This window comes from Podarcis bocagei (assembly GCF_964188305.1).
Source record: "Podarcis bocagei genome assembly, chromosome: 5".
NCBI classification, from domain to species: Eukaryota; Metazoa; Chordata; class Lepidosauria; order Squamata; family Lacertidae; genus Podarcis; species Podarcis bocagei.
The window spans coordinates 90,909,396-90,932,714 of NC_138129.1; the positions used below are offsets into that span (position 1 = coordinate 90,909,396).

General features: G+C 46.1%; 1 protein-coding gene across 1 annotated transcript in view; it reads right to left on the reverse strand.

The window, feature by feature from the left end:
• PLA2G4A (phospholipase A2 group IVA) overlaps positions 1–23,319 on the reverse strand; it is a 90,363-nt gene that overhangs the window by 37,068 nt on the left and 29,976 nt on the right. The window contains exons 2-3 of the mRNA XM_081194385.1: positions 15,917–16,046; positions 3,604–3,685 (exon numbers count right to left, since the gene is read on the reverse strand). Coding sequence (XP_081050511.1) covers positions 3,604–3,685; positions 15,917–15,949 — 115 coding nt within the window. The 5' untranslated portion in view covers positions 15,950–16,046. The remainder of the gene's footprint in view (positions 1–3,603; positions 3,686–15,916; positions 16,047–23,319) is intronic.

Consider the following 23,319-nt stretch of genomic DNA (forward strand, 5'->3'; position numbering starts at 1 on the left):
CACCCCCACCCCTAACAAAGTTGTGAGGATTGCTACGTGGTAGGCGAAAACCAAATGGCCAGTGCCAATTTGCCAAGTGTAAAAATTCCTGCCAGGCCCCTCAACGGCGACCAACCAAGGTCCATAGCAAAGCCAGTGCCTAAACCTGCAAAATAGGGAGGGAGGGCGAGTGATTAAGGAAGCGAGCCAAAGAGGAAGCCCTCCGACTCGCGCCTCCGCTTAAATGGTCCCGGCCACGCCCCTCCGGCCAGTGGATTGGCTGGCCGGACTCTGACATGGCTGGAATCCCCCAGGCAACGGGGGAATTAATGGCTTTCCAGTTATTCAAGTGTGTAACCACAACTATGATCTCAACCAAGTGTCGGCCCCCTCAGGACTCCCCCTCTCGCTGAGTTGGAAATACACACCTGACACAGTCTGCCATTCCTGTTTCCCACTCAAGAGTGAACCATTTTCTCCAAAATGGCAAAAGCAGTGACCCAAAAATGTCCACAGTCTGAGGTCACCCTGTCAGGGCAGTCCAACAGGCCTTGGTAGTATACAAGGCTAGAGAACAAGGAGCCCTGAGACAGGCCAAATGTTTCCAGCATTCTCCACCTCCTTCTTCACGGCCTAGGACCCTCGTACCTACGGGACCGCCTCGCCTGGTATGCCCCATGGAGAGCCTCAAGGTCCATAAATAACAACACCCTAGTGGTCCCAGGCCCTAAGGAAGTTAGATTGGCTTCAACCAGAGCCAGGGCCTTTTCAGCACTGGCCCCAACTTGGTGGAACGCTCTGTCTCATGAGACCAGGGCCCTGCAGGATCTGATCTCTTTCCGCAGGGCCTGTAAGACAGAGTTGTTCCGCCTGGCCTTTGGATTGGAGCCAATTTGATTCCCTCCGCCCCCCTTTTTCTTTTTTCTTTTCCTTCTCCTGCAATGAGGCTCCATTTTAATATTTTAATGTTCCATTATTTTAATGTATTTTATTTTTGTTTTTAAGTTGTAATCACTCATCTTGTTTTTATTATTGCTTGTAAGCCGCTCTGAGCCCGGCCTTGGCTGGGGAGGGCGGGGTATAAATAAAAAATTATTATTATTATTATTATTCTTCCCAGGGTTTTCCAACAGGTGATAAAGGTAAAAGTAAAGGTACCCCTGACCATTAGGTCCAGTCGCAGACGACTCTGGGGTTGCGGCGCTCATCTCACTCTATAGGCCGAGGGAACCAGCGCTTGTCTGCAGACAGCTTCCGGGTCACATGGCCAGCATGACAAAACCAGAGCAGCACACGGAAACACTGTTTACCTTCCCGCCGGAGCGGTACCTATTTATCTACTTGCACTGACGTGCTTTCAAACTGTTAGGTGGGCAGGAGCTGGGACCAAACAACGGGAGCTCACCCCGTCACGGGGATTCAAACTGCCGACCTTCCGATCGGCAAGCCCTAGGCTCTGTGGTTTAGACCACAGCACCACCTGCATCACTTCCAGCAGGTGATAGGTAATGGTAATGATAAAAGAACCCTGGACGGTTAAGTCCAGTCAAAGACAACTATGGGGTTGCAGCACTCATCTTGCTTTCAGACTGAAGGAGCCAGCGTTTGTCCACAGACAGCTTTGCTGGTCATGTGGCCAGCACGACTAAACTGCTTCTGGTGCAACAGAACACCATGTCAGAAACCAGAGCTCACAGAAATGCCATTTACCTTCCCGCCACAGCGGTACCTATTTATCTACTTGCACTGGTGTGCCTTCCAACTGCTAGGTTGGCAGGAGCTAGGACAGAGCAACGGGAGCTCACCTTGTCACGGGGATTCGAACTGCCAACCTTCTAATCTGCAAGTCATAGGCTCTGTGGTTTAACCCACAGCACCACCCACATCCCATCACCAGCAGGTGATACCAGTAACCAGTCAAGGCAAAAGAGTTGCCAGGGAGAAGCTATCAAACATACCCACCCCAGTTTCTTACCTTTATAAGTACCTACAGGACTTATAAAGATATCACTTTTCATCGTAGTTATCATCTTGCACAAAATTTACTAATCCAGCTTTTGAGGTTGCTGAGACTCCAATTACATCTGCAAATATTTGTAGGTGAGCAGCAACTTCAATTCAGCAGGTAGCCAAGACGCAATGGCAACTCTCAGTCAAGGATTTTAGATGACTACTTTTTTCTCTTTGCAGAAAGGTTTTCTGCAAAATGTGCCATCAAAGGTTGCCCTCAACACTTCCTTGGAACAGTATCACTGGCCTCCTTCACAATCATCAATAAAGTCCCGAGATTATCAGCTACCAATATGAGAAACAAACTTGCCCCTCTGTGCAATCTGTGGGGCAAGAGACTCTCTCACCACGTGAGACTACCCCACAGTGCTTTGTGCCATATGAATATGTTACCACTCACAAGCAATTAGTTTCATTCGAAGGAATATGAGACAGCATTTGCCACCGAAACCCACAAGTATTGCATAAACCTCTGGCTCTGCCAATTCCAAAAAAACATATATTCATATATGCAGGGAAGGAAGGAAAAATAGATCAGAAACTAACACGCACAGGGTTCTGGATGGGATATAACTCTGCCTACCCACCCCGTTTCCTATGCATGCAACTAATTTGAAAATTCATCAGTACTGTAGTAAAGTTAAGCAACATGTGCCAAAATTTCAAAATTTCAGCATCTCTCTATTTCTTTTGTAATAGCCCCTGGTATTGTTGAGCAAGGCTGAGAATGCATAGGAAAGAGCACATTGATACATTAAATGATCACACATTAATTTCTAAAGGGGGCATATAGCAGATGTCGTGGGCCACAACTGTCACCAGTCCAAGCCAGTATGGCCAATACTCAGGGGTGATGGGAATTGTAGCCTGAAACATCCGAGAGGAAGAGCAGTGGTCACTCCTATTCTAAATGCTCATACTAGATTGCCTTTCAAACAAAAAGCACACTTTTGGCTTTACTTTCTGTTTTGCCATAAGGACTCAGCAAAACTTTTGCACACACCCCTTTCTTGACCGCAGCTAACCTCCAAGTTTCAGTAAGTGAATTGCTGAATTCTAAGTCAGTCTAAGAAGAGTAAAGGCAGCAAACACACTCATTGACTTTGCTGCTACAGTGGTACCTCGGGTTACATACGCTTCAGGTTACATACGCTTCAGGTTACAGACTCTGCTAACCTAGAAATAGTACCTCGGGTTAAGAACTTTGCTTCAGGATGAGAACAGAAATCGTGCAGCGGCGGCGCAACGGCAGCAGGAGGCCCCATTAGCTAAAGTGGTGCTTCAGGTTAAGAACAGTTTCAAGTTAAGTACAGGCCTCCAGAATGAATTAAGTTCTTAACCCGAGATACCACTGTACTGGGAAGTGTAAAATAACAAGTAAGCCTATCATTTTTAAAAAAATAATACAGTCAACAAAAATGCTGTTTAAGGAACCCGCATTACCTTAGTCATTGATTCTAACTGGCTGATTACAATTTAAAAGCCAGATAAAAATAGCTAGTTTAAGATTAGACCCCTCTCATACGGGAAGAACCCAGCATGTGTAACTTGGAGCGCATGCACACACCAAAATACCCCACAGAGCGATAGGAACAAAGCTGAAGTGATACTTACGCATGTCGCCAAAAGACCCTTTGGTGACATTCTTGGCTTGCTTAATCGTCACGGTAAAGATGTGCGAATACTGGTGTTCCACCTGCGTGCCAAAACAACAGCTGATGTTAGGAAGGAAACGAAAGGCCACAGAGCGCATAAATCAAACAACCCTCTCCAACCCATTTTCAACTTGTCTAAGACACTCCCCAAGTTTGTTTTCCCAAAAGCAAATGAAGCACCCACTGGAAGACACAGCATCCTGAATCAGAAGTCTTCAGCTTTACTGAACATTGAGACTACATTGAGCGTAACCGACTAGAACTACTCCTACACAACTGCTCGTTCCCCTCGCCACCACACCTTTGTGTTTTTAATTTTTAGCGTCAATGAATTCAACACTCCTCCCCTCCAAGCACTGGTCTTGCACAGACATTTCGTTAGTCATCAAAAAACACAGCAGGGGCTGAGGAAGCCAAAAGTTGTTTTATAGATGCCTTTAACTTCACCCTGTGCTTGTAATTCCCTCCTACGGGAAAGGTACAATTATACCTAAATACTATATTGCAGAAGGCATACCGTATGCCTATGTGCATGTGGAAATGGGTTTACATTCAGGATACTTACATATACTAGAGCAGTTGTTTTCCAACTTTCTAACTTCACAGGATCCTTTCCACACTGGCCTGGCTCAAACGCCATGCTAAGCCACACAACAGCTTGCCAGGACCATGCAAATGTCCTTTCCTATCAAGACAGGCAGCTTTATTGACGCCACCAGTAACACTGTGTTCTGTGATGTAGTACCCCAACGTTTTGCCCTAACCTGTTAGGCCAGACTCTCTGCTTTACCCCAGATCACCTTCCAGTTTGGCTGCGCAATCAAGGCAGCTTTTGACATCAGCTGGAAGGGAAATTGGCTGGAAGGGCAATTGACTTCTGCTGCCTCTTCCAGGTCTCCTCTCTCAGTGGCTTTTGACACAGTGAGTTGCATTCTTGTATCAGCCCAACTATGAGTTTTAGCTGAGGGTGAAGTTCAGTATTGTGCCATCGGCGTTCTTTAACAACCAGGTTCCTTTCTAATAGCCCCAGGTTCCTCCTTGGACCCTGGCAAGATATATTCTGCAATTTTGTAGGACCAGGGCCGGATTTAAGTTTGATTAAGCTACTGAAGGTAATGGGGCCCTTTATATGTCCAGCTGTCCTTTGTCAACAACAAATTGCCGCTGTTTTGTGTTGAATATATGCTACAGTATATGGTAATTTACCGTATTTTTCACTCTATAACACGCACCCGACCATAACACGCACGTAGTTTTTAGAGGAGGAAAATCCGTAGGCATGCCACCCGTAGGCATTTCCTCTATAACACGCACAGACAGTTCCCCTTACTTTCTAGGAGGAAAAAAGTGAGTGTTATGGTGCGAAAAATACGGTATGTACCTGTGATGGGACGATGAGCTGCTTGTGCGTAAAATCCAAGTCCCTCAGAGTTTGATCAAGCTTGCAAACCTCTGTCTGTAACGGAGCCCCTTAAACATGGCTCCGTCAGTCGCTAGCAGATTCCGACAGTGGTTGCTTTCGGAATCGCTTCCAACATAAAAGCTCCTTAACGGAAACACGTCTTCTGGACTCTCTACGTGACAGTTTCCGGCGAGGATCCCTACAGGAGGTCCTGAAACCTCCCCACTGTTTTCGCTGGAAGTGTCTCTGAGCCATCCCTCTTGCTCACTTTCCCTCAGCTCACCTCCTCTCCCCCTGCTGGTTCCCTCTTCAGCTGCTGAGTCTCTCCCAACCTGTGTGAGCCCTTCCACCTCCCTTCCTTCCGATGGCAGTTCCCTGACAGTACCTAATAGGTATCTAAAGCCATTTGCACATAACAAAATATGTATTTTATCAAAGTAATTGTTGAACTGAAATACAATTAAGAAGTACTGTATATTAATAGTGAAATACAATTAAGAAGTTTATTAATAGTGAAATAATTACAAGTGATATTTTAGGGAGCAGGCTATCAGGTGGGGCCCATTACTTACATCATAGGAGCCTACACAACACAAAACACTGTTGCTGTATATAGGTTTTATTTTATTTGTTTTTTATGTTATATTTTGGAAAGGTACATCCAGTTTTTTTCCTCTTTAAATTTTTTTTGGGGCCCCAAGAGAGTGGGGCCCTAAGCTATAGCTTGTTAGCTTATACGTAAACCCGGCACTGTGTAGGACCATACTGAGTCTGCAATTGGGAGACCCTACACATTTATGGAGTAGCTGTCCCCAACGTACAGGGGTACCTCGGGTTACATACGCTTCAGGTTACAGACTCCACTAACCCAGAAATATTACTTCAGGTTAAGAACTTTGCTTCAGGATAAGAACAGAAATTGTGCTCCGGCATCGAGGCGGCAGCAGGAGGCCCCATTAGCTAAAGTGGTGCTTCAGGTTAAGAACAGTTTCAGGTTAAGTACGGACCTCCGGAACGAATTAAGTACTTAACCTGAGGTACCACTGTACTCAGGTCACTCAACTTTATTGTCCTTTCAACAGCTAGTCCAGGAACAGATTTATTGGGGTGGGGAGCTGGTTGATAAGAGGAAAACATAATGAGGGTAAAAAACAAATAATTTAAAAGAAATGCTGCTTAGGAATTCCTGTTTTCCGACAGTATCTGCCCAGCTGACGCACCTCAAACACCATAAACAAGGCTTGGGTTTTAACAATACAATGGCAGGGTTAACTTGACATTATTGCCAGAATATTAGTTTACTAACTAGCTTAGTTGCCTGTGGCAAATAAGGATCCACTCCAGGAAGTAGGCAGAGAACCTTTTATAACAGGGGTGGGAGACCTCAGGCCAAATACAGGCCCCCAGGCCTTTGTATCTGACCCTCAAGAGTCCACCCAGAACAAGGTGGGAACATGAGGGAACACAACTTCAAGGCTGAAAAAGGTCCCCACTCCCGTTTCATGGAGCGAAAGTTTGTTCTTCTTCTTCCTTCATGCCATCAACAGAAGCGAAAAATATCTGGTGGGGTTAGGGTCCTTTGCTTCTAACCGGCTGGTACTGCATGGCTAACAAGGTGCCAGCAAGCTTCCTTAGGGAAGGCACACTGATCTTGCTTCCCTTTATATAATCAGCACTTTTGTTCAAATGTATCCTTGGGGAGGAAGTACAGGAGAAAAACTTCCCAAAACAAACAAACAGCATGTGAGTATAACAGTGAAAACCATTCATTCATGAAAACATCTTTAAACAGATCAATAAATACTGTTTGGTTAAAAAGAGAAGACTCATACCTCAAAGGCCTGTCTAAACAATATGCGTTGCAAAACAAAACAAAAAGTTTCAAAGAAGGGAGGGATAATTCCTCCCAAACCTCTATTGATAGAGTGTTCCCTAGTAAAGCCAACCAAAGCTTTCTAGGCCTACTGGAAAAGCCCAGGTTTCACCCTGACCGTTCCCACAGTGTCCGTGACAGGAACGCTAAGTCATGGTGCTGAAACTGAATGCATCATGTCCGCACCCGCATTTTCCTTCTACTTCCTTGGGAGCAGCAAGGAAGCTTAAGGAGACGTTTAAGAAAGGGGGAAAGCTTTGTTTCAACAGCTCCCTTCACAAAAGCACGTTTCCTTCTTTGCACAGGGATAGAGAGAACTAAGGATAAAATAATTACTTATTAAAGGTAAAGGGACCCCTGACCATTAGGTCCAGTCGTGACCGACTCTGGGGTTGCGGCACTCATCTCACTTTATTGGCCGAGGGAGCCGGCGTACAGCTTCCGGGTCATGTGGCTGGCATGACTAAGCTGCTTCTGGCGAACCAGAGCAGCACACAGAAACGCCGTTTACCTTCCCGCCGGAGGGGTACCTATTTATCTACTTGCACTTTGAGGTGCTTTCGAACTGCTAGGTTGGCAGGAGCAGGGACTGAGCAACAGGAGCTCACCCCGTTGCGGGGATTCAAACCCGTTGCGGGGGTTTAGACCACAGTGCCACCCGCGTCCCTCCCAATTACTTATTAATTGGTTATTAATAGCACTTATATATTCCCTTTCTGCACCAAAGGCAAACAAGGGCAGTTTACAATGCGAAGCATTAACACAAGCAAAAAAAGGTACAGATTTTTCTCAAGACAGCCTTCAGCGGCTTATGACACTAGCTCCCTGGCGTCTGCTTTCCCTCACGGCACCCAGGTCTTGAATGGCCCTGGGGAAAATGGCGGGTGGGGTTTCTCCAACTGTCTGCTCAGGCCACCGATGGGCTCCTTCAGGCACTGGTGGTTATGTGCTCCCTTCTCTTTGGGCTCTCCTCAGAAACACTTATGGTAGTTATATACTTGCATATATTAAGTATAATAATTACTTAGCATGCACGAATAGCACTTTATAGACCATTCAGAACACTTCACATACATTCCTTATAACTAATTTCCAAGGTAGGCCATTATTATTATGATTATTATCCTTATATTGAAGACCAACAGGAGAGAAGAGCAGAGGGCCAAAAGCACAGCTGTAAGGCGAGACTGTTGTGACACAACTCCCAAGAAGAATGTGGTTTATGAGAGGGCCCTACAGTGGTGCCCCGCAAGACGAATGCCTCGCAAGACGGAAAACCCGCTAGACGAAAGGGTTTTCTGTTTTTGAGTTGCTTCGCAGGACGAAGTTCCCTATGGGCTTGCTTCGCAAGATGAAAATGTCTTGCAAGTCTTGAGATTTTTTTCCGCTCCCCCCCCCCGTTTTTCTAAGACGCTAAGCCGCTAATAGCCTTTTAGCCGCTAATCCGCTAAGCCTTTAATAGCCGCTAAACCGCTAATAGCGCTAAGCCGCTAATAGGGTTGCTTCGCAAGACGAAAAAACCGCTAGACGAAGACACTCGCGGAACGGATTAATTTCGTTTTGCGAGGCACCACTGTACTTCTATCAAATTGCTCAAAAGCCTAGAGAAACTACTCAGTCATTTGTCAGGGAAAGGCAGCCAATGTAACACCAATTATTAAAAAGGGATCCGGGGTAGGGGGGATCCTGGAAACTATAGGCCAGTTAACTTAACGCCCGTTCTGGAAGAACTGGTGGGAAGCATTGTAGAAGGTGGAACTACCAAGCACATATAAGCACAAGTCTTGCTGAGGGAGAACCAAAATGGCCTCTGTGAGGGCAAGTCCTGTCTCACTAACTGCTGAGAGTTCTGTGACAGTGTTAAACAGTAGATAACAGAGGCGATCTGGTTGACCCTGTGTAGATGGGCCTTTGGTCCGATGTTTGCTTGTTTTTCAATGATTAAGATAGAAACCATTTTGCTGACACATCAGAAGAAAAGGAACCATTCATCACTGCACCTTACCAATAAATTTTGGAAAAGGCTAGCACCTGGGAGCTCAGCACTATTGGGTTTTTGTGGATTACGTACTATTCAAGTACTGATACTCCCCTTGCCTGACATTACCTGCCATAGCATTGTTGCACAACTGAAGAATATATTTGATTACTTCGGCTTTTCAGAAGAGCTTGGACCAACCATGCAACCCAGCTTATGGCAGTAGAATTTCAGCCATTCTTACTAGCCCTCACTAAGCACAAACTGTAAGGCAGAGACAATTGCCCACATATTGCTATTTTAAGTGACAACTCAATACAATCAATAGCTGCTGACTATAGCTCAACAGAACTGCTAATAGGGTGAGAAATCACAACACTCATTCAAATCCTAAAGAAGGAACTCATTGGAAAGTGTTGCTACGTCAGATTACCAAGCTAACAGAAGCTATAAACATTTCTATAATGGGCAGAATTCAGTGTGAACTACCAGAGGAGACATTTATATATTAAATTTGATGAAGAAAAGACATTGCATACTTCAGGTACCGTACAAAGGTAATACAAATCATCCAGAATGTATTCTGTTGAGGCCAAACATGGGAATGTGTAAGAGACGCTGATGACTACTTCTCCCTGCTTCTGAAAACATTCACTCATCAAATGGAGAAGTCAAGTTCATCTATGAAGTCTTTTGTACTCAAGACTTCACTCAACTGACAACAATAGAAGATCATCACTCAATCTAAACTTCAGGAAGACTTCAAGATTCAAAGTTCTTGCCTAGCTTCCTGACTGGTGTGTACTCATGAGAGGAAGGGCTATAGCTCAGTAGAAGAACGCAACATGGATCAATCATCTCACTCAGAATAAGCTTTCTATGTTTATATGTCATCCAAACCTTCCATGAACATTCTACTTCTCATTTTAATCATATCACTTTTCCTCCTGCACAGGCTTCCTTTTTCTCAGCCTGTTTATCTTAAGCTTATTCTTTTGGTCTACTATAAATATTTACTTCTGTTCCTCCTGTTTATTGTCTTAGGAACTCAAAAACTTTTTTTTAAAAAATACAGAGTTAGAGCACAATCCTATCACACACAAACACCCAACACACACACATATTTATGCCAGGGTTAGGCAGAGGAAAATGCAACCATTTACCCCTACAGTGAGCATAAAAGGTGGCATGTGTCCTGCAGGCCTATGCTTCTGTTGCAAATAAGATTTAGATAAATACAGGTTCTGCTGAATGGTAACTGTCAATTTTCTTCCAGCTATACTGCATAATTAAACTCAGAGAGGATAAACTCAGAGACCTCAACATTACTCTGGAACTGAAAATAGCTTCTCCCCAGTCTTTCCAGATAGCAGTTGTTGCACAAAAGGAAAAGGGAGTGTTTGAGTGTGCATAAACAACATCATTTTCTTCCAGCCTGCATTCATTTACCCATACACCATCCTGGTTCTCTACTCACACTAACCTACCGTATTTTTCGCTCTATAGGACGCACTTTTTCCCCTCCAAAAATGAAGGGGAAATGTGTGTGCGTCCTATGGAGAGAATGCAGGCTCCTTGGCTTCAGCGATAGCAACGCGAAGCCTCTGAAGCACAGAGGGAGCCCTCCTTTCGCTGCTTTCGCGTTGCTTTCGCTGAAGCCGGGAGAGCGAGTGGGGTCGGTGCGCACCAACCCCTCTTGCTCTCCAGGCTCGGTTCCTTTTGCTGAAGCCGGGAGAGCAAGACTCTCCTGGCTTCAGCAGAGAGGGAGAGCTGTGCAGCGCCCCTTCAGCAAAGCGAGAGGAGAAATGGAAGGGGCTCCGTATTTTTTTTTTTTCCTTGTTCTCCCCCTCTAAAACAAGGTGCGTCCTATGGTCAGGTGTGTCCTATAGAGCGAAAAATACGGTGTATGGATTTGGAGACTATGCCTCACCCATCTGCATACACAGAAAGAATGAGGAAAACCTACCATTGTAAAAAAAATATTTGCATAAGAGTGGTTACATTTATTTATGTATTTTAAAACTTTTAAAAGCTTTGCTTTAGAACCAAAAAGGTTCCCAGTGTTCCTTAGACAGTAACAGTTAAGACATCCCTGACTGCAGGCTCACATCCTAAAAGACAAAACACAAAAGGGAAAAGGTCTGGAGAAGGAAGAAGATGACAAGCAAACCAATTCTTACATTTGTTTTTAATAGTGAGCAGTTTGAATGGAAACAGGCAGGGAGAAGGGGAGCCAATCAGAACTGGTCTCTCAAGGCAGCCAATTGAGTGGCCCGAAAGTTCTCTCTCCCCTTCACTCCAGCCAATTGGAACAGTTGCTAATAGGTGACAGCTGAGGCTTGGAGGAGCCAAAAGGAGCTGATTTATCAGCTAAACTGATGGATTGGTGGTATTGGTAAAATCATCTTTTTTTGTTATAATTTTTATTAAATTTCTGTTTTACATTTTAGAATATTCACTTAAACATCCTCAAAATATCAGCGACTTCCCTTTCTCTCTTTCCATGGTTCATTTTGCACAACATAAATCCCTGCATATTTTATATAAACTAAACCATTCAGTATTCCATTATAACATCCATCAAAACTTATTTACACTGTTGAATTCATCTTAAGGCTGCCCACGTTTTCAGATATACACAATTTTCCTCCATATATTCCATAAACCTTTTCCAATCTTCTCTAAACATATGTTCTTCTTGTTCTCTTATTCTATATGTGAGGTCCGCAAGCTGTGCATATTCCAACCATCTAAGTTGCCGTTCTTCTTTAGTTGGGACTTTGCTCGTTTTCTATTTTGGGGCTAACAAAACATGAACTGTAGTAGTAAAATCAGTCCTTTGCATGCAGATAATAAGATGGCTGGTTTTTTAAAAAAAGGATTCCTATTCTTCTTATGCCCCAGCTCTAAATCAGACGTGTGACAATTTCTAAAACAATTGCAGAGGTTTGCTTTATTTGGAGCAAAATGCAGGCCTAAGTAGCTGCGAGGGACCAGAACGAAAACAGAACTCACTGAAATTTCTGCCTTTTAATGCTATTTGACGGTGGTGACCAGGACTGTACTTCATAGTAGTTGGTTATTGTTACCATGTAAAGCTTCAGCTGTTTTGTATTATATGTTTGGTATTCTGACGCGGGCGGCGCTGTGGTCTAAACCACAGAGCCTAGGGCTTGCCAATAGAAGGTCGGCAGTTTGAATCCCCACGCCGGGGTGAGCTCCCATTGCTCGGTCCCTGCTCCTGCCAACCTAGCAGTCTGAAAGCACATCAAAGTGCAAGTAGATAAATAGGTACCACTCCGGTGGGAAGGTAAACGGCGTTTCCGTGCACTGCTGTGGTTCACCAGAAGCAGCTTAGTCATGCTTGCCACATGACCCGGAAGCTGTACGCCGGCTCCCTCGGCCAGTAAAGCGAGATTAGCGCTGCAACCCCAGAGTCACCTGCGACTGGACCTAATGGTCAGGGGTCCCTTTAACTTTACCCTTTATCCTGACTCTGGCTACCTGACATCAGTCATTTGCTTATTTGTTTCATCTCACAACATTTATTTACCACTCGATTGAAAGAATACTTAAAAAGAAAATAAAACAATAAGCTGCTTCTGCAGCACAGTAGACAGTGCTGGACCTGGAAGTCGTTGGAAGTGTTTGAGCACACTGTAAAACTTTCAGATATTCAAATATTCCAAGTGACACTTTTCATCCAGGAGGTGGCAGGAGTAGCTAACCTCATCCTCTTACAGAAAAGATGCAAGCCATTGCGCAGGATTACTACTACGTGACAACCTGCAACTGGATAAACCCCTAATATGATCATGTTCGCCCTTCATTCCTCACAAACAAACATGCGCACATTAGACTGCCATTGGTAAAGCCATAGAGTGGTGAAATACGCGCTTTTACAGCCTCTTTGCAGCAGACTCACTGAAAAGGATGTGACTGTATGTGGAGGGAAACCCAAAGCCACAGAGATGATAAAGGATCACTTCAAGGAAGCCCAGAAAAGTATTTTTAGCACCCCAGTAGTTTAGCATTATGATGAATAATCTGGCAGCTACCTCTGAACAGACGCTGCTTTCTTTTCCTGCTACCAGCTATTTCCAGAGAATCTGGATATACTACAGCTAATATTTTCATACAGTTTTCGGGAGAATAACAACCCACGTGTTAATTTCAGCAAAAGTACACCTGAATTTAAGGGCGCAATTACTAATTTTCACAGTAAAAAAATTAAAATGTATTTGCCCATAATGATTTGAACCGAAGCAAACAGAACTCAAACTGAACCATTTTGCCTTAACTAAAAATTAATAATCCATAAGCGATAGTTGATTTGCACTACTCTTGTTCAGCCCATTGAGTAAAGGACAGAGGGAGAGTCTTAGATACTCAAGGTTTGTCCGCTAAGTTTCTAATTATGCCGACTGGTTTTTGACCAATTTACTCAGTTGGAATCCCTCACAATCTTAAGCGGTGTTTCCTGATCAAGTCTGTAAAATGACGTCTGAACGATATAGAGTTGTAAAGGCCCCAGAAAAATTAGGGGGTGGGGAAGAGACATTTTCCAGGAAAAAAGCTCTTTCTTTGACGTGTTTTCTTGCTGCATAAAGAACATTTTAAAGCCCCTGTCTAGCTTACAGGGCTCTGGGAATATAATGTGACGCCTCTGCAGAACCTCCTGCAAGATTTCACAAGATTTCTGCAATCTTGTAAGATCTTGTGAGAGGTTCTCCAGAGGCCTCGCATGACCTTCCCAGAGCCGCTAAGCAAGGCAAAGGGGGCTTAAAAAGCTACCCACCTTGCATGAGGGGAGCAAGTCCCACTCAGAACTGGATGTGGTCATTGTGGGGGTGTTCTGGCTTTGTGCGATTTTGCCTGTACAGTGGTACCTCGGGTTACATATGCTTCAGGTTACAGACTCTGCTAACCCAGAAATAGTGCTTCAGGTTAAGAACTTTGCTTCAGGATAAGAACAGAATTCGTGCTCCGGCGGCACAGCAGCAGCAGGAGGCCCCATTAGCCAAAGTGGTGCTTCAGGTTAAGAACAGTTTCAAGTTAAGAACGGACCTCTGGAACGAATTAAGTACTTAACCCGAGGTACCACTGTATACCAAGCAGTACAATTTTATATTCCAAACAAGTAATAAAATAACCCACTTAAGTAGTTAAAACAGTAAAATGGGTGCAGGGCATAGCGGTCAACCCTCCCTTATTTGGCGGGAAACTCCCTTATCCCAGTGCCATGTCCCGCTGCTGTCCCTTATTGATGATGTCCCTTAAATTTCCCGGGTTTCATGCTCGCCCGGCTCGGGAGGGAAGCAGCGGCTCGGTGTCCTGCGCCATGAGAGAGAGAGAGCGCACGAGCTGCCGCATCTCCGTCTCTCCCTTTTCCCCCTCAGGGGCGCGTCATGAGGAGACAGGTGGCAGCGGGCGGGCAGGCAGCCCCTCTCTTGTGAGACCTCCGCCACACTGTGAGGGGAAGCCGGAGGCGGCAGCAGCGGCTGAGGAGGCTGCCCGAGGGAGGAGGAAGAGGAGGGGATGGGGAGGGACGCAGAAGGGCGGCGCTTCAGCGGCTGCCGCGGCGCCGCAACCACCTCATGCTGGGCTCACGGGCGGCGTGGGCGAGAGTCTCTCTCCCTCCCCCCCTCTCTCGGGTGGGGAAGGGCCGATGGAACTCCTCGCGCCAGGACGACGGCAGCCCCGACGTGCTGCTTAGCATCCCCTCCAACCAGTGCAGCATCTTAATGTAATGATTTCCCCCTCTGCATCCCTTTCATAACTCTATTTTTATAAACCATTTGTCCATCCATAGTTCAAATTTTTACTACAAGTTTTCTGTCAATCCTACCAATGTATGTTACTCTTTACAATAGCTTTTCAACTAAATTATAAACTTTCCCCATTCTTTATGAAAGAGGTCCTCTTCCTGGTTTCTAATTCTGCCTGTAAGCTTTGCCATCTCGACGTCGTTCATTGGTTTTGTCTGCCCCTCTTCTTTGGTGGGAGTTGTAGACCCTTAGGATCATCTAGTCCAACCCCCTGCAAAACACAGTCACAGCAAAAGCAGCCTGGCTCCATCAGTGCCAGATTTCTGTATAAGCTAAGCAAAATCCCTTATTTTGGCTGCTGATCCCTTATTTTCGAGGCTGCTGGTCCCTTATTTTCAAGTTGACAGCTATGGTGCAGGGTTCATAAGTAAGTTTAGTGGATATTTTGGTTTTTCCCCAAAATGTCATCCTCCCCCCCCCCACCCCCATGTTGATGCCATGGGCATAGCCAAAGGGGGGGCAAGGCAGGGGCAATTGCCCCCACCCTAAATTAATAAAAAACATAGCTAGCAAAAGGCCTGCCCCCTCCCTAACAAATCTCCTGGCTACGCCCATGGTTGAGGCACAGGTATTTTTCCACGGCTTCAACGATTCAACAAATTTTACACCTCTAAAACTTGAAATCAACTATTTCTTGCGGTTGAGCTCCTTTAACTTTCTCTGCCTTTAGTTCTTCTTGCTTGAAGGAAGGTCATTCGCAAGTTTTCAATACAAGCCTTCCACATCTAGTTTCCGTAATTTGTCAGAGGGGGAACTGTCTTCTTGAAAAGCGAACAGCAAACCAGAATCCTGAAGTCTTTGCTTATTTTCAGCCCCTCAACTAATGAGCTTAATCTGTAATTAAAGTTTTAGTTACCTAGTTACACGCTAGTACAGAATTTATCTTACTAAACATATCAGCTTTCGCGTTTACAGTTGTTTTTTTACAGAGTTTATATCCCCTTATCTTCAGAAATACATGAATTGAAGCCAGCTGGAATATTTTTTTCCTTACTCAGTGCACTTAAAATATTTTCACGTCAAGTTTTTTTTCACATTTTTCCTGGCTTGCCCAAACTTACAGTGCATAATGCTTATACACACAATCCCTGAAATTGCAAGCCTCGTTAAAATAATTTGTGGTAGTTAATGCCATTGTTATTAGCCGCAGTTTATCCTGAGCACTGGAAATAGAAAGTCTAATCAACTCACCATAATTTGCTGAAAAGGATCTGTAGAAGACATTTTGGTTTCGGTAACTGCCTGAAACAGGCGGTGGATGATGTTATCCGCTGCTGATGTAATGTTCTTTTCACACTGGACTCACACAGTCTTCTAAGGGCTGTATAATTTAAAAAGCCAGAAAAAAGTTTTAACTCTTTTTATTTCTGCAGCCAATCTCCAGACATAATACCGTGCCCCTAATGCGCCACCACCAAAAACAAACCCTCTCTTGTGCCAAACCAACTTCCTGCTGGCTTTAAGGGAAGACAAGCAAAAACAATTGTTTGGCCTAACAGGCTCAAACCTTAACCTGCCATCTTTCAGGCTGCTAGTTTAAAAGTCCCGGTGGCAGAGACTCTCCTCCCTGGAAGAGAGGGGAGTGGTTGTGGGCGGGAGACCGAGCTCCGCCCCTGGTAGGGGGCATTAGCCCCCTCCCCCCTACCTGGCTGGCACCCACGCCCACCGGAGGCAGCCAACTAGGTGCCTCCGGGGGGCGTGTGTAACAGCTTAATGCTGTGGCGCCAGCTCCGCCTCCTTCTCATTCGTCGTTGTCCCTCAGCGAGTCACCCACCCTCCACTCCCATTTAGCTCAGGGTATAGGTTTTTGGCCTTGCTATGGACCTTAGGTTGGTCGCCCTGGTTGTCTGGGGGGCCTGGTAGGAATTTTTCCATTTGGGCATTAGGCCTTTTTGGTTTTTTCGCCTACCTCGTAGCAATCGTCACAACTTTTGTGGTATTGGTGGGTAGGTTAGGCACTGGATTCATGTGTCGTGCTGTGTCAAGGGCTAGGTGTGGCCATCGCCTATGCTATCTACCGTGGGTTATTCCGTTAAAGGAATCTGGCGGTCGTGTATTCCGTCCGATGCCTGCTTGGCGGGAGGCCATGGCACGACCCTCGGTGACATCAGGGGGTGAGCCTATAGTTGGATGAGCATCAACAGGCTCCACCTACTGTTGAATAAACCCACCACCTATAGTCATCCAAAGCCTAAGTCAATACCTTTTCACTGCTGTAATCAATAAAGTTGTGGCTTTTCCATGCCCATTAACCTTATAACACGTGTCCTTGTGTATTTATTTCACATCGCGGGGTCGGGCCCTCGATCCACAAGTTTGTGTTCCAGCACCTCATTTTTCTCTCTTCGTTGAGAGGGGGCTTTGCAAAGTTCAGTTCAACTAAGGTGGAAAGAGCCTTCCAGCATTTCTTTCCAGTGCCTCAAATTTATGGAGTTCCACATGTAAAATTAAGCAGGCATAACGGGAAGGAAGGAAGCCCTAGTGTACAGTGGTACCTCAAGTTACATACGCTTCAGGTTACATACGCTTCAGGTTACAGACTCCGCTAACCCAGAAACAGTACCTTGGGTTAAGAACTTTGCTTCAGGATGAGAACAGAAATCGTGCTCCGGCGGTGCGGCAGCAGCAGGAGGCCCCATTAGCTAAAGTGGTGCTTCAGGTTAAGAACAGTTTCAGGTTAAGAACGGACCTCCGGAACGAATTACCGTATTTTGCGCCCCATAAGACGCTCCGGCCCATAAGACGCACCTAGTTTTTTGGGGGGGAAATAAAGAAAAAAAAATTTATTTCCCCCCCCCCCAGGTGCGGGGCTGGAAGAACCAGGTCGGGGAACAGTGGGAAGGCACGCTCTGCCTCCCCGCTGTCCCCCGAGCTTGTGGGGCTGGCGATGGGGAGAAGTGCACCAGTCCCGGGAGGGCAGGCAGCTCTGTGCCGCCATCCCGAGCGGGGCGGGACTTGGCGCCCCGCTCCGGATGGCGGCGCAGACCTGCCTGCAGTCCCGAGACGGCAGGCAGCTCTGTGCCGCCATCCCGAGCGGGGCGGGACTTAGCGCCCCGCTCGGGATGGCGGCGTAGACCTGCCTGCAGTCCCGGACGGCAGGCAGCTCTGTGCCGCCATCCAGAGCGGGGCGGGACTTAGCGCCCCGCTCGGGATGGTGGCGCAGAGCTGCGCTGGTCCCAGGACCGCAGGCAGCTCTGCACGGCCACCGGGAGCGGGGCCGAGCTTCTCCCCCGGCTCCCGGTGGCCGGGCAGAGCTGCGCTGGTCCCAGGACCGCAGGCAGCTCTGCACGGCCACCAGGAGCGGGGTGGAGCTTAGCGCCCCGCTCCGGATGGCTGCGCAGAGCTGCGCTGGTCCCAGGACCGCAGGCAGCTCTGCACGGCCACCGGGAGCGGGGCGGAGCTTCTCCCCCGGCTCCCGGTGGCCGGGCAGAGCTGCGCTGGTCCCAGGACCGCAGGCAGCTCTGCGCAACCCTCGGAGCCGGTCTCCCGAGGGTTGCGCAGAGCTTCCTGAAGCCTGGAGAGCGAGAGGGGTCGGTGCGCACCGACCCCCCTCGCTCTCCAGGCTTCAGCGAAAGCCTGCATTCGCCCCATAAGACGCAGGCACATTTCCCCTTCATTTTTGGAGGGGAAAAAGTGCGTCTTATGGGGCGAAAAATACGGTAAGTACTTAACCTGAGGTACCACTGTATTTGATTGGGGCTTACTCTGAATAAAATGCAGAAAATACAGCTGTCCGTTTTTCAAAGGTAGTCACTATACCTGCAAGTATTTCGCTTATATATTTAAAAATATTCCTAACTTGTCTTTCAGAATTAACTGAGCTAACTATTGCAAGGTTTTCATTGTCCAGTGGGGCCTGTAGCCAACTACTGTATCTCCAACAGCAGTGACAGATCTATGTGTAAAAGGTAAAGGTAAAGGACCCCTGGACGGTTACGTCCAGTCAAAGGCAACTATGGGGTTGTGGTGCTCAGCTCGCTTTCAGGCTGAGGAAGCCTGAAATCATATGGTGATGTCAGCAACTATGGTGATGTGCCGGCCATATTTATGAGCAGTTCAAAAAGAACACTTGGACAGTTCCATAATTCAAGCCATGCAAATATTGTATTAAGTGATGCAAAAAAGCTGTTGGGAACAATGTGGAAGAAGACCCTAAACAAGCAAATCCATATTTCCTTCTCCCTGCCAGAGCCACTCCCCACAGACTCCACTGCTATTCTCCACAGAGCATTCACCAATATTTATAATATGAAGCAAATAATTGTACTGTAGAACACGGACCGCCTTTTCCTGAGATGTCATGATAAGGACGGCATTGTCAGAAATCTCCAACATGGCATTTTTAAGAGGAATCTTTCAGGGGCAAAGCTACATGAAACATTTATGTCTGAAAGTATCACCACAGCATAAAATTATTGAATTTGAGCTTCAAAAATAAAAATGGAGCTCTAGACTTATCACTGCAACAAAAGTCCACCATGTATTGATCTCAAAGAGGCATTAAGGGATTATGAGTTCTCGACTCTCTCAAGATCCCTCTTTATATTGAATCTGGAAGCACTTCTTACCCACCGAAAGTCAGGCTTGTTCTAGAGCCCACAGAGACACACAGACCCATTTTTGAGGATTTCCTCCCACTCTTTGTAGGCTTCTAAATGATCATGGAATGCAACTCTAAGCAAGATAGCATGTACAGTGGTACCTTGGTTCTCAAACTTAATCTGTTCCAGGAGTCCGTTCGACTCCCGAAACAGTTCGAAAACCAAGGCACGGCTTCCGATTGGATGCAGGAGCTTCCTGCACTCAAGCGAAAGCTGCGTCGGACGTTCAGCTTCTGAAAAACATTCTCAAACCAGAACACTTACTTCTGGGTCTGCGGCATTCGGGAGCCGATTTGTTTGACAACTAAGCCGTTCAGGAACCAAGGTACCACCGTATATGCACACAAGGAAAATCCGTAGGTGTTGTATCATCACACACTTTGCACATGAATTATAACCACTGGGCAGTTCTAAATTTTCCTTTCCAAAAACCCTAGTCTAACCCACAGAGGGCATCTTCTTGTGTTCTTAGGACAACCCCATGCCAATTGTTGACGTAGCTTTGGTATTTCCATACTTCTGAAACTTTTATTGTTATAGCAAAACCAAATTGTAGTGGTACACCATGTATGCAGCTTTACTTCCTGGTGTCTGAACAGCAAATGCTTTGTTCAGAGGTGTTGCGAAGAGTCATCTCTCAAAACAATAATGGAAAGATTAAGGGGAAACAAGGAGACATCTTCCATGTAAGCAGTAAGGCGAGATGCAAAATTGTGCAAACATACATTTCAGGAAATATCAAGAGATATACAAAACAGACCATTATATTTATATTATGCCATTTCTACACACATTCCCAGGTGCTGTGCCCCACATATCATATCATATCATATATCACATCCCAGTCATTTTACCTAGATTCTGATAGCGCTACCAATATTTAATTACAGCTGATACACAAGTGCCACTGAACACTGAAGAACTTCGCTCCAAGTAAACATGCCCAGGATTGTGCTGTTACAACATGCTAAAAAAGTTTCCCATAGTTTCACTCATAAAGCTGAGAAAAAGCATTAGGCAAGCTGTATAAAATACAGTGGTATCTCAGGTTACATACACTTCAGGTTACATACGCTTCAGGTTACAGACTCCACTAACCCAGAAATATTACCTCGGGTTAAGAACTTTGCTTCAGGATGAGAACAGAAATCGTGCTCTGGCGGCGCGGCGGCAGCGGGAGGCCCCATTAGCTAAAGTAGTACCTCAGGTTAAGAACAGTTTCAGGTTAAGAACGGACCTCCGGAACGAATTAAGTTCTTAATCTGAGGTACCACTGTATACAGACCTCCCTAGAATCATAGAATTGTTTAGTTGGAATGGCCCATAAGGGTTATCTAGTCCAACCCCCTGCAATGCTGGAACCTTTTGCCCGACATGGGGCTCGAACCCACAACCTTGAGATTAAAAGTCTCACGCTCTACCAACTGAGCTATTCATCCCCTGTATGCCACCCCCTATAAGGGTGTTTTGAAAGAACTACACAATCACAATGAATTCTTGCACTTGGGCAAAAAAAATGAGAGGCACAAATATACGATGGGTGACACCTGGCTTGAGAGCAGTACATGTGAAAAGGATCTAGGAGTCTTGGTTGACCACAAACTTGACATGAGCCAACAGTGTGACGCGGCAGCTAAAAAAGCCAATGCAATTCTGGGCTGCATCAATAGGAGTATAGCATCTAGATCAAGGGAAATAATAGTGCCACTGTATTCTGCTCTGGTCAGACCTCACCTGGAGTACTGTGTCCAGTTCTGGGCACCACAGTTCAAGAAGGATACTGACAAACTGGAACGTGTCCAGAGGAGGGCAACCAAAATGGTCAAAGGCCTGGAAACGATGCCTTATGAGGAACGGCTAAGGGAGCTGGGCATGTTTAGTCTAGAGAAGAGGAGGTTAAGGGGTGATATGATAGCCATGTTCAAATATATAAAAGGATGTCATATAGAGGAGGGAGAAAGGTTGTTTTCTGCTGCTCCAGAGAAGCGGACACGGAGCAATGAATCCAAACAACAAGAAACATTAGGAAGAACTTCCTGACAGTAAGAGCTGTTTGACAGTGGAATTTGCTGCCAAGGAGTGTGGTGGAGTCTCCTACTTTGGAGGTCTTTAAGCAGAGGCTTGACAACCATATGTCAGGAGTGCTCTGATGGTGTTTCCTGCTTGGCAGGGGGTTGGACTCGATGGCCCTTGTGGTCTCTTCCAACTCTATGATTCTATGATTCTTAAAGAACTGGCTAATCATATGTTTCACACTTCTACATTGTCACCTCGGGAGACCAAACTAAATGACAATTAACAGACACTGGATGACTTTATTCAATTGTGCAGAACCAATGGGCTGTACAGTATAGTATGTGGTGCAGGCTCCAAGTTCAAATTTCCACCTAGGATTGACCTCTCCCAGTGACTTATCTCACAGGGTTGCCATGAGAATGAAAACAAAAGTTGTAAAACTCTGCAGTTCAAAGGTGTTAAGTCAGCGATAATTAGCCACAAGAAGGTTAAATACTTTTCTCATAGCAGTAAAACTCAACAATGGAAGAAAGGGCTCTGTACGTCAGGCACCATTCAGAACTTCCGTTCATTGTGACTCAACAATGGCATTACTTTGAAGTTGTATATTTGCTTTTATTGAAGTATGATGTGATACCTTTGGTCAGAGTCCACAATTTTAAAAAAATAAGCTTGTGTCATTTCCATTAGGTGGCTCTAAATGTCTGTTCCTTAAATAAATGGAAAAGGAAAGTAACAAAGGCTATGCCCTTTATAGTAGTCATTTATTATGAAGTATTATTGCAATTTGCTGGCATCTTCTCAAGAACAAGCTGAAATCTTGGAACTGGATATGGGTGAACCATACAAGGGCGTGTGACTCCACCCAGACTAGACATATCCCCAGCCAACTGGTCTAATGAGTGCTTTCCTATCAGTTTTGATTTATCTGGATTGAACTTTACTCAGTAGACCCGTTGGCAGGCGATATGACTGGTAATGGGTGGGGGTTACACTCACCTGTAAAATTCAGGTTGATGGCTTCAACTGCTGGGTTCCACACTGCTCCTATTATAGCCTGGGCTACCTGTGCCAGCTACAGCTGCTTCAGGTAAACAGAAACTCGGCCAACATTGTTCATGCTGTACCAAATAGTATGGGAAACAGCCTTACTAAAAAAATTACTGTATTCTTCGCCCTATAGGACGCACTTTTTCCCCTCCAAAAATGAAGGGGAAATGTGTGTGCATCCTATGGGGCGAATGCAGGCTTTCGCTGAAGCCTGGAGAGGCACCGACCCCTCTCGCTCTCCAGGCTTCAGGAAGCTATCCGCAAGCCTTGCGAACCTGGCGGGAGTTCCCGCAGGCTCGCAAGGCTTGCGGATAGCAGCCTGCAGCCCGAAGCACGGGGCGCGCTCTGGAGGGCGCCCCGTGCTTTGCGCAGATGTCCACAAGCCTTGCGAGCCCGGCAGGAGTTTCCACCGGGCTCGCAAGGCTTGCGGATAGCAGCCTGCAGCCCGAAGCACGGGGTGCGCTCTGGAGGGCGCCCCGTGCTTCACGCAGATGTCCACAAGCCTTGCGAGCCCGCGGGATAGACTTGCGGATAGGAGCCTGTTCTGGGGGCTGGGGTCGGGGGAAGCTTGAGCTTCCCCCTCCCCAGCCCCGTGGCTGGGGGGGAATATATATATATATGTGTGTGTGTGTGTGTGTATATATATATATATATATATATATATATATATATATATATTCCCCCCCCCAAAAAAACGAGGTGCGCCCTATGGGCCAGTGCGCCGTATAGGGCGAAAAATACGGTAACCAATACAGTGGTACCTCGGGTTACATATGCTTCAGGTTACATACGCTTCAGGTTACAGACTCCGCTAACCCAGAAATAGTGCTTCAGGTTAAGAACTTTGCTTCAGGATGAGAACAGAAATCGTGCTCCGGCGGCGCAGCAGCAGGAGGAGGCCCCATTAGCTAAAGTGGTGCTTCAGGT